The following is a 12,168-nucleotide window of genomic DNA, read 5'->3' as shown; positions in this document are numbered from 1 at the left end:
CTCGCTCACCCACTCGCTCAGCCACTTACTCACCCACTCACTCGACAACTCAATCAACCACTCACTATACCGGCTCACTCGGCCACTCGCTCACCCACTCACTCACCCACTCACCCACCCACTCGCTCAGCCACTCACCCACCCACTCGCTCACCCACTCACTCACCCACTCGCTCAGCTACTCGCTTAACCACTCACTCGACAATTCAACCAACCACTCACTATACCGCCTCAATCAGCCACTCGTTCAGCCACTCACTCACTCACCACACTCACCCACCCACTCGCTCAGCCACTCACTCACCACACTCAGCCACTCACTCAACCACTCGCTTAACCACTCACTCAGCCACTCACTCACCCACTCACTCACCCACTCGATTAACCACTCACTCAGCCACTCACTCACCCACTCACTCACCCACTCGCTTAACCACTCACTCGACAATTCAACCAACCACTCACTATACCGCCTCACTCAGCCACTCGTTCAGCCACTCACTCACTCACCACACTCACCCACCCACTCGCTCAGCCACTCACTCAGCCACTCACTCACCCACTCACTCACCCACTCGCTTAACCACTCACTAGACAATTCAACCAACCACTCACTATACCGCCTCGCTCAGCCACTCACTCATCCACTCAATAAACCACTCGCTCAGCCACTCAGCCACTCGCTCAACGACTCACTCAGCCACTTAGGACACCCCGAAGGTGGATATAGAAACATGCCTAGGTGAATGGTCCCGAAAGTTCAATATTTTTTAAAAAGTGCCAAACATACATAATAGTGAGAGGGGTGCCCCCCCCCCACCCCATGCATCTATATGGGTCTCTATTTATCTCTATGAGTACCTACTAATCACGTTGGGTCTCTATGGTCTGTACGAGTCTCTATGAGTTTACTAAATGGTCCATGGTTCGGGTTGCGTGGCCACGATCGCACTGCTGTGGCTTGTCTTTAATGCGTCTCCATGGGTCTCGATGTATCTCCGTGGGTCTATAGGACCCTCTATTCATCTCTTTGAGTCCACATAATAATTTACATTTGTAAGGCGCGTTTCATCCATGGATCCCAATGCTCCCGTATACCGAAAGCAGGAAATAAGACAGAGCCAGCGCTAAACGACCAAAACTATTGGGGAAAGGCCCTTTTAAAGAGGTGAGTTTTCAGGGCAGATTTAAATAGCTCTTAAGATTATGATTGGCTTATTATCTAGAGGCCAACGCGTTTTATAGTCTTGGAGCTGCACTGGCAAAAGCCCCGCTTACTTTGGAATATTCAGCAGAAGGAAGTCAGAGGATCTCAAGGACCTCACTGGTGATGGATATAAGTTGATCAGTTCCTGTAATGTGGGGCTAAGCCCGTGGCAGCCTTGTAGGTCAATACGGGACCTTATCATCAATTCGATATTTGATTGGTAGTCAACGCAGGGACAAGAGAATGGGTGTGATGTGCTCACAAAGTGGAGTCCGTTTAAAGTATTCGAGCAAGCAGCATTCGGAACAAGCTTGAAGTCTACCGAGCACTTTAGTCCGGCATCCCGATTAGTAGTTGCGTTGCAATGGTCACGTTTGGGAGGACACGAACGCGTTGTCCGCTCTCTGTAAATCATCGGGCGACAGGCATCGACGCAGTCGGACAATGATGTCCTTGACCACTCGAGACACGTGGTGCCTCAAAGGGCAAAACCCGATCAGATCGGACACCAAGATTTCTGACCCCCTGCGATGGACAGACAGCGTCACCTATCTACAGACACACACAGTGAACTGATTTTAAAACAACATGGTAAGGGCGAACCAATAAATATGAACTCCGCTTTTTGTCGGCATTTAATGAGGGAACGTTCTTCCGAAGCCACGATCTCGCTAAGGGATAATGATGCAGACGATGCGACTGCACTCACACTATCGGAGCCTATGCGGACGTGAATTTGTGTGGCATCGGAATAGCAGCGATATGACAAGCCCCGATGTCGTAGCAAAATGCCCAGAGGTGCCATACAGACATTGACTAGAGTGGGGGTTTGGGGGGGCAAGTACAGGTCCCTGTGCAACACCGCAATTGAACCGGTCTAATTGGAGATGTATAACCATCAATTGTAACATAATAGGAGTGAAACCACTGTAACTAAAGACGAGAAATTCCCACTGAGTGTCCCAGTCGATGGTTGTCAAACGCACCACTGAGATCTATCAGGATAAGCACGCTCGCCTGCCCCCTGTCCACTTGCAGGAACACATCGTTGGTCACCCTCCCGGGAGACGTCTCGGTGCTGTGTGCAGCCCTGTATCTCTTCGAGTCTCTGTGCATAATCTCTATGGGTCTCTAAATATCTCCACAAGTCCCTACGGCTTCACGATATGGCCCCACAGACCTGCTTGGGCTGCATGGACACAATCAGTTTCGCAATGGACCACGTTACGACACTTGAGCGGAGTTACTTTAGAGTCCACCCCACAATCATCTCCCTCCTAGCCCCCCGCCCCTCGCTCCCACGAGTCTCTTCTGAGCATCGTTGTTGGTGGACGACGACGACGCGCAGTTTCAGGGCTTTGTCTCTACGCATAATCTCTATGGGTCTCTATCTCCACAAGTCCCTACGGCTTCACGATATGGCCCCACAGACCTGCTTGGGCTGCATGGACACAATCAGTTTCGCAATGGACCACGTTACGACACTTGAGCGGAGTTACTTTGGAGTCCACCCCACAATCATCTCTCCCCCCCCCCCTCGCTCCCACGAGTCTCTTCTGAGCATCGTTGTTGGTGGACGACGACGACGCGCGGTTTCAGGACTTTGGCGGACGGGCGCGCATAGCTCGCATCGCGGACTTCGCTTAGGAATCGGGTCGAGACACGCGGGCGACGCGGCGAGGGGCTGCGTGGCCCCTCTGGCTGAACGCGGCGCTGAACAAGGAGCGCCGTTGAGTCGAGGAATTGCGAATTAACGCTGAGTCGGGCGCGACGCTCGCCAGGACGATCTCGAGCTGAGCAGACGCGGCCAAGACCTGCCCCCCCCCTTCCTCCTCCCACCAGCCCTCACCACCTCCACGCCTCGTTCCATCGTTCTGGGGCGAGCCCCATAAATACAGCAGGGCAGACGTGACCAGAAGCACACAGCATCAACAGCTCGGAGGACCAGAGGCAGCTGCGAGCAAAGCCACCTTCAGCCACTCACACGACTCCGACTCGTCCTCCTCCTCCTCACCCTCCTCACCAACCGACTCTTCCGAACCCCCCTTCGTGTCGAGACAACCGCAGACCGCAATGGCAGAAAAGATGCGTATCCGGGGAGCTTCCGTGCGCTACGGCGGAAGCTACGGCGGGCAGCTGAGCAGCGTGCTGGGCAGCGGCGGGTCCAGAGGGTTCGGAGCAGCGTCCTCCTTCGGGATGGGCAGCAGCCTGGGACTGGGGGGCGGCCTGGGTCTTGGGGGCGGCCTGGGATTGGGGGGCGGCCTGGGTCTGGGGGGCGGCCTGGGTCTGGGGGGCGGTTTGGGGGGCGGCCTAGGGATGGCGCGGGCTCTCGGCGGAGGCTTCAGAGGGGCTGGTTTTGGGATCGGTGTGGGTCTCGGATTAGGCGGCGCTTCGAGGGGGGCCATGGCCGCCGGGTTGAATCTTAGGGGGCTTGGGGGCTTCGGAGGTGGATACGGAGTCGGCCTTGGTGGGGTGGGTCGAGTGGGGGGTTTGGGCGGCCCGGGAGCCGGTTTCGTATCGCCTCGCCGGCACCTGGGTGGACGCGGGTTCATGGTCGGGGGCTATGGCGTCAGCCCCGGGTTCCTGTATCCATCTGGCGCCGGGGGTCTGCCAAGCATGCCCTCCCTGCCCACCATCGACGTGGCCAACCTGCCCTCGCTGGACTTCGTGCAGGGCGTGAGGCTCAAGGAGAAGCTGGACATGCAGAGCCTGAACAACAAGTTCGCCACCTTCATTGACAAGGTGGGCGAGAAGCCGTCGACTCGGCCTCGGGTTTAGTGCCTCGGTGCGGCCGGGCAAAGCGTCGCCACGAGGGAGACGAAGGCGGCCGGGCGTGGTGCTGTCCACTCACCACCACCGCCTCCTCTCGTGTGCGCCGTTGCCGAACTTATTAGGTGCTCGCTAACGGCACTTGCCCCTATAAGTCTGTTAAGGCTATACGGGGGAGCTTCGCCTTGCGTGTAAATTTAGGTGAGCGCTACAAACCTGGCGACTCGAAGTTGATTCCCGCTCACGACCGACAACGGTGAGGGATGTTTGAATTGGTCCTGGGCCTCCCCTAAGGTCGACCCAGCCTTAAATGAACAATACCCAGTGCTGTGTGTGTAAACATACGCACTGGGGAGACAAAGGCGGTCGTAGTCATGCAGGCCACTCACCCCCTCGTATACCGCGCCGGTCTTCGTGGGCGCTACTCGCGAACAGCAGCACTTGCCCCAAAACGTCCGGTGAGGCTACACGGGGTGGGGGATCTTTGTCTTTGTGTGAGTGCAGGTGCGTCTGCTGGAGCAGCAGAACGCGATTCTGAAGGCGCAGATCTCCATGTTCTCAAACAACGACCCGAGCGGGCCCAGTAGCCCCGCGGTGGTCATCAGCTCCGTGACGGCCAGCTACAACTCCCAGATCGAGTTCCTCAAGCAGACCAAGGCGGCCCTCACGGCTGAGATCCAGCACTACAACTCCATCATCTCGGAGTACACCACCAAGTAAGGACGACGAGGAGCCCAGCCAGCAGCCAGCCACGAAACTCGAGGCGTAGATGAGTTTTTTTTTTAATTGGTAGCAGCAGCAGGAGCAGGATTAATCGTCGCGCTGCCGTTAGGGCTAATGCGTGGCCTCGAGTTTAATTGGCTGGCCGCGTGCAGCCATTGTGACGTCACCGCCGCTCGGTGGCTGAGCGGGAAGCACGCGGAGGCTGCGCGTCGTGGGGCTGGCGGGTTCAAATCCAACCTTTTATTTTGTTAATTAAATCACCAAAAAAAAATCTATAAAATTAAAACTTTCTCAAATTGTCCTCTCCACGCCAAAAAAATCAGAGCAATCCCACTGATGTCAGCGCGCGATTGTCCGCAACGGTCTCCATCCTCGGCACATTTAAGACGGGGGGTTTCGTCTTCGTCGATTGCTGTTGTGAACGAAGAGAATGGTGACCCCCCCCCCCCCCCGTAAATGTGGGGAGCGGTGGCGCAGCGGTTAGCGCTACGCTACGCGACCCGAGTTCGCTACCCGATCGCAGCCAACACCGGTGACGATTATCTCAACCGGTCCTGGACATCGCCTAGGTCGACTCAGCCTCAAATGCGTAAACGTCGCTACTCGGGGAGACAAAGGCGGTCCGGCGTGGCACTGGCCACACCCCCTCCCCCCCCTCGTGTCTTGTCCCGGCCCTAACAGGTTCTCGCTAACAGCACTCTGATTAAGGCTACATGGGAGATCTTTGTATCTTGTCTGTGTTACATGATGGTAGGGAGTGGACATGTTACATTCCTATGACAGGACCAGTGTATACATTCTACACGTCTATAAAACAATGTGACAATTCCACGTTCTTATGACAGGAGCAGTCCATTTATAACGCAAATACTGTTGATGTCCCCAAAATTGTCAGCCTATTTTATACAGGATGATGATTAAGATTGTGGTGCAGATGGCCACGATGGTGATACTGATGATGATGCTGATGTTGTTGCTGATGATGATCTTCGTCTTGAATGCAGGTACACGGAAGAGGTTGAGACGACGCGAGTTCTCGAGGTCGAATGGACCAACCTCAAGGAGGTAATTCGCATGCGGTTGGCTGATCACGCAGAGATATGCGAGATTCTAAAACCCTCGGGGCTTCAAGGCGATGTCCATGAGATGGAAGCACGGGGAGTGTGTTCGTGAACCCGTCTGGGTGGATCTTTATTTGTCCAGGAAGACCTCACTGAGTCCCGGGACTAGTTTTAAGGAGGGTTCTGCTACATCGGGATGGTTTGGTCACGAAAACGTAGATGAAAAGAAAACGAATGTTAAAAAGGAAAATTATTTCATAGGTGATGTTTCACGCGATTGTTATTCTCAATATGCAACGAGGAAAGGCTATAGCCCGAAACGTCACATATTGTATAATTTATGGCGACAGTGTTATTGGTGTTATTGTTGGCTGTGCTTGTGCACCGCTGCCAACGCAGCAGCAGCAGCAGTAACCACTTGGCCAGTCAACTTGTACAATATTCTTTGGTTCTTTCGGTAAAGTCACGTAGGTATAAGAATAAAACAACACAAGCGGTCGTCTTTGCTTCTTTCGGTGACTTTACCGAAAGAACCAACGAGTATGGATTCCTGAAGTCACGAAAGCTTCAAATCAACTTGGACAATGTTGAGAATGATGCCGATGCCGATGATGATGATTTTGCGATGCAATGATAAACCCTGAACGTGCGCTGAGTGATAGAGGCGAGGGGGGGGGGGGGGAGCGAGATGATGGTTGGGAGACAGAGGTAGGAGGAGAGGGTGGGTGATTCGGTGAAATGAGTAGATTACCTGAAGGCGATAAGATAAAGCCAAATATCCCTCCTATAGCCTTTGACAGGCCGTGCGTGACTCCTCTCTGCCAGGATATTGACTCGATCTACCTGGGCATCGTGGACCTGCAGACCAAGGTCACGGGCCTGGAGGACCAGATCACGCTCACCAAGCAGCTGTACACCGCGGTGAGTGGCCCTGTCGCTCACCCGCTCGCTGGACCGCGCACTCACCCCGCCTCGACGAGTCAAGTCGCTCACTCGCCCATTCTCTCGATCGTGCTTACAGCCCACTCAACTCGACCACTCACCAACTCGTCAACTCGTCCACTCAACAGCTCAATTACCCCCGAGCTCACCTGGGTCAATCACTCACCCACCCTCCCTCGTTTCTATTTTCCTCCATCACTCCCTTTCCTCGCTGCATCCCCCCAATCTCCGTCTCTCCCTCCCACCTTTGCCTTCCTCCCTTCCCCTCTACCGCCTCTGCCCCCCCCTACCCCCCTTCGCCTCTCCCTTCTCTCTGCCTCCATCCCTCCCTTCCCTCCCCCTCTTCCTCCCTCCCCCCTCCGCCTCTCTCCTCTCTTTCCTCTCTCTGCCTCCATCTCTTCTTTCCCTCGCCCCCTCTGCCCCCCCTTCCCCCCCCTACCCCCCTTCGCCTCTCCCCTCTCTCTGCCTCCATCCCTCCCTTCCCTCCCCCCTCTTCCTCCCTCCCCGCCTCTCCCCTCTCTTCCCTCTCTCTGCCTCCATCCCTCCCTTCCCTCGCCTCCTCTGCCCCCCCCTCGCCCACCCACAGAAAACTCGCGAGATCCAGGCCCTGCTCGCCGGAGGCTCCACCACGGCCGTGTCCATCACGGTGGACAACTCGGCGCAGGCGCTGGACCTCACCACGGCGCTGCAGGAGGTCAAGTCGCACTACGAGCTCTTGGCGGCCAAGAGCAAGGAGGAGGCGTTTGCGGCCGTGCAGCAGAAGGTAGATTTGGGGGGTTCGCACCCCGACCCGGGCTCTGTCAAAGTCGCTCACCTTGTGCAAGAGACCGTGCTCGACATCGCCCGGCGCTAGCGTAGGGACAGCTGCTGCCACTGACGATAAACTGACAGCTGAATTGATGATGATGATGATGATCAATTTATTGGAGGCTGTTGAAGAATGACATGTATTTGATGATTATCTGATTAACGTAGAGGTGATGATTACGATGATGACAATAATGGTGATGGCGGTGGTGGTGATGACGGTAACGGCGGTGATGACGATAACCACCACGATGACTCTGACGGAGTCCACCTTTGTTAAAAGTCATCAGTGGACCATGAAACAGAAATCCAGGGGCCGTCTCACCCAACAATGGGAGGAGAAAGCCACGCGTTGTGACTTCTCACAGTGACCGGATCACCACCCCCACTCCTAACCCCCTCTCCCACCCCCGCCAGATCACGGCGGTGAGCGGAGTATCTCAATCGAGCGTGCAAGTGCTGACCCAGGCGAGGGAGGAGCTGCGCACCTACAAGCTCCAGTTGGAGTCCATCACCCGCGAGATCGAGCGCATCCGTAGCGTGGTAAGGAGCAGATCATCATCATCAGCAGCAGCCTCATCAGCAGCAGCGGCCAATCCACTGCTGGATGAACGCCTCTCCAAAGCCGCCGCCGATGCAACAATCCACCGCTAGACACCGCTAGAGATGATGTCGCTGCTGCGCGCCTCTCTCCGCGACGTTGTTGCGCCGTGTTTTCGTGAATGCCCTTCGTGTCATTCTGCACCACGTGTCATCGCGGGCGAGGCGCGCGATTTGCCGCTCGAATGAACATTGAGGTATTGGTGCCCTATCTCCTAAGCAATGGCAATTCCACGTTCGTGTGGCGGGGGCGATTGAACCACAACACAACCACTGTTGATCTTCCCTCACAAAGTGGTACCTATATCGACCTTCGGAGGGAGGGATGATGGGTCGAGTCAACCCCGGTCAATCTTGATTGGAACTTGCCGCTCGTTCTACCGCTGAGCCACCGGGCTGGATTTGATGATGATGATGATGATAATTACGCTGATGCTTTTGGTATATAAATAATATTCATTAAAAATGTTGACTTTAAACTCACGGCTGTCGCGTTCCCCGCGGTGCAGAACGTGAAGCTGGAGACGCAGGTGAAGGAACTGGAGGTGAGCAGCACCACGGAGGTGGACCAGTGGCAGAGCAAGGTCACCGTGCTCAAAGCCTCGCTCGACGAAGTCCGCAAGGTGAGTGCGTCTTCGTCTGGCTCCACGCGCCTCGCGCGTCAACACTGAACCCTACCGAGACATTCACGACCCTACAGGTGCCTTAGTCTGGCTCCACGCGCCTCGTGCCATCACAATGAACCCCACGAAGTCCCTAAGAATGTAACGGGTATATTTACACCATTGGAACCTCATTTGCCAGTAAAATATATAATTGATTTTTTACCCTTCTATCTGGCAACAAAACTGATAGAAGGGTAAAAAAACAATTATATTTTTTACTGGCAAATGAGGTTCCAATGGTGTAAATGCTTACCCCGAGCTCTCATACTCTGATGGTGCATTGTCTTTGAGTTGTGCGCCTTTTGGCGTCATCTGGTCCAACCCACGTGAGACTAGGCTCTAAGGAAAGCTGTCTCGGGTGTGGACCAAACAACTTCAAGGACAGTGCATACATTATCATAGTTATGTTTTTTGTTTGCATTATGACTGTAGGTATTGTGGTCTATGCAAACATGACTCCTTGTAAAAAAGGTGTCAGTTTTGTTGCCAGATAGAAGGGTAAAAAAACAATTATAATGTAACGGGTCCTTTAGTCTCACGACACCCGAACGCGTTGGTGACCCACAAACCCCGGCTCTAACACGGGACCCGTGCCCAACAGGACATCGCGCACTACGCGCAAGAATACCAGGACCTCCTGGCCACCAAGATGTCCCTGGACATCGAAATCGCCGCCTACAGGAAGCTTCTGGACAGCGAGGAGGCCAGGTGAGGACGCTCAGCGTTTCAAAACATTCATCGTCGGCCACGATCGAGCCACTGCCGGATGGAGGCCTCCCTTCCCCACGCCGTCGCGATCCCTTACTGCTGTTATCTCGGTCGCTTTGCGATGGTTTGGCATTGAGCTGTATCATCGTTGTGGTCATCGTCGGTGTCTTTTTGCTCGCGCGCAGGCTGAGCAGCGGCGGCGGCATCACCGTCGTCACCCGGGGAGGAGGAGGAGACGTCGGAGGTTTCGGCGTTGGTGCCGGCCTGGGTTTCGGCGGCGGTGCCGGTCTGGGCTACGGCGGTGCCGGCCTGGGTCTGGTCGGTGCCGGCCTGGGTTACGGTGGCGGTGCCGGTCTGGGTTACGGTGGCGGTGCCGGTCTGGGCTACGGTGGTGCCGGCTTGGGTCTGGGCGGTGCCGGCCTGAGTTACGGCGCAGCCGGTCTGGGTCTGGGGGGATACGGGCTGGGCAGCGGGCTGGGCGGCGGGCTGGGCAGCGGGCTGGGACTCGGACTTGGCGGTGGCATCGGGCTGGCCGGCGGTTACGGGGCCTCTTCCATGGGCAGCTTCTCGACGGCAAGAGGCTACGGGGGCAGCAGCAGCTTGTACGGCGCACGGTCCCGCTTCTCTGGTACTTGAAACGATTCGATATTGTTTGTTGTTAGTTTTGGAGAGAGGGGATGGGCGGTGCCTTTGTGATGCTCGTTGTAATTACTGGCGAAGCGTCGCACTCGAATTGTAAATGCTGTGGGTTTACTCTCCAACGCAGCGGTGCCGCTGTACTCGTAGCGAATTTGCACGTTTTGTTTACGTGACAACCCTTACTAATTGGCTGTGTCGGGTTGTGGCGGGTTTAACGACACATTTATATTTTTGCGATTTAACCACCAAAAAAACCCCTCTATTATGCGTTTTTTTCTTTCATTTTATTTTACCAGGTAATGGCCCACTGAGCTGCATTCCAGCTCTTTTTTTCTTTTCAAAAGCGACTTGGCCATCACCAAATAATAGCTCATCGAAGTGGCTAATCGTCACGTGCAAATGTATAGCAGCCAAATGCTCTGAATGCACTTCGGTCACTAAATTTGGAGGGGAGAAACCGGAGGACCCGGAGAAAAATCCACCCGACCGCGGGGAGAGAGACACCGCAAAATTCCCAAATATACAGCAGCAAGCTTAATGGTCGAGGGTCGAACCCACGACCTCCTGTATACCAGGCGAGAGAATTAACATCTCGCCACCGTGGCACTGGTACTTCATAGAGACCCCCCACGCCATCTCCCATCACCCCCTCTCCTCGGAAGTGGGCAGTGAAGCAACATCCATTTTTCTTGGGTTTTTTCGGTAAAGTCACGTAGGTAAAAAAATAAAATTAAAAATGTATCAAGTACAGCTATCGTGCTGTGACGGTTCCACCTGAAGACGGAGGCTTGTGTTGCCTCCGAAACGTCGTGATTTTAATTTTAATTTGATTTTTTACCTACGGGACATTACCGAAAAAACCCAAGAATATGAATCCTTGCAGTCACGAAAGCTTCAAATCTACAACATCCATTGTTGTACTGTGCCGCTATGCTCCCCACAAAACCCCTCCGCCATGCACGAATGACCGGCACGCCGTGCGGGAGGACACCTCATCCAGCAGCAGATTGTGCATGGTCACACATTTTGTTTGTTGTTAAACCAAAGTTCTTGTCTCTTTCTCTCTCTCTCCAGCGTCCTCTTCAGGCTACGGGATGTGAGTCCATCGCTCGGCTCGCCTCTCCTCTCCACGACCCTGGTTCGAACTCACGCTTCCAATGTCTCCGGCTCCTGCCGGTCGCTGCCAACTCCTGGCTGATTCGCGGCTCGGCTTAGCCTTAGATGATGACGGCGATGATCAACGATGACGACGATGATCAACGATGATGATGATTTTCACTTCTATCGTGATTAGCACTGGAGGTAACCGGACCATAACCGCTACTCAACACAATGGGCCACGCGGTTGGGATTTGCACGAGCAAAGTGTTTAATTGATTACATCGCTACCCCCTCCCCTCGCCCCCCACTCCCCCACTGGCCCCCCTCCCCCCCAACCACGCTCACTCACCACCACTCACCAACCAGAAAGTTCAGTTCAATTCCCCCCACCCCCAAAAGTCCGTGCTGAGTCTTCACGTGTTCCGCGTGGTGGCGTCGGGTTGAGTTCTGGTCGCTGGGAACTGAGAACTAATCGCTTGGTTGATGTTGATGTTGTTGTTGTTGTGGTTGTTGTTGTTGATGCTTTGGTCCGTCATATTTTTTTTGAGCAGAAACTCGTGGCTCAACGCGCGCGCGGCTCTTGGCAATAAAAGTTGATCTTGAAGCTACGGAACTTGTGATGTTGTGTTCTTGGTGGTCACCCGGCAACTGTTATTACCTAAGGTCAACTTCAGTGGCGTAGACACGACATTATCAGTGGCGTAGACACGACATTATCAGTGGCAGTCACTACATTATCAGTGACGTAGTGACTACATTATCAGTGGTAGTCACTACATTATCAGTGGCAGTCACTACATTATCAGTGACGTGGACACGACATTATCAGTGGCAGTCACTACATTATCAGTGGAAGTCACTACATTATCAGTGGGAGTCACTACATTATCAGTGGCAGTCACTACATTATCAGTGGGAGTCACTACATTATCAGTGGGAGTCACTA

At 54.4% G+C, this 12,168-nt stretch overlaps 1 protein-coding gene across 1 annotated transcript; it reads left to right on the top strand.

The window, feature by feature from the left end:
- The first annotated feature begins 3,120 nt into the window (after positions 1-3,120).
- LOC133353850 (thread biopolymer filament subunit alpha-like) lies at positions 3,121-11,606 on the top strand. Its single transcript, XM_061570298.1, has 10 exons — positions 3,121-3,949; positions 4,481-4,692; positions 5,704-5,764; positions 6,586-6,681; positions 7,289-7,465; positions 7,927-8,052; positions 8,619-8,732; positions 9,376-9,482; positions 9,668-10,110; positions 11,196-11,606. Exons 1-10 carry the CDS (start codon positions 3,281-3,283, stop codon positions 11,219-11,221), a joined length of 2,031 nt encoding a protein of 676 aa, XP_061426282.1. The 5' UTR covers positions 3,121-3,280; the 3' UTR covers positions 11,222-11,606.
- The last annotated feature ends 562 nt before the right edge of the window (positions 11,607-12,168 follow it).

This window comes from Lethenteron reissneri, chromosome 6 (genome assembly GCF_015708825.2).
Source record: "Lethenteron reissneri isolate LAM-NWPU_2019-01 chromosome 6, ASM1570882v1, whole genome shotgun sequence".
Classification (NCBI taxonomy): domain Eukaryota; kingdom Metazoa; phylum Chordata; class Hyperoartia; order Petromyzontiformes; family Petromyzontidae; genus Lethenteron; species Lethenteron reissneri.
This window is presented reverse-complemented; position numbering and strand designations above follow the sequence as displayed.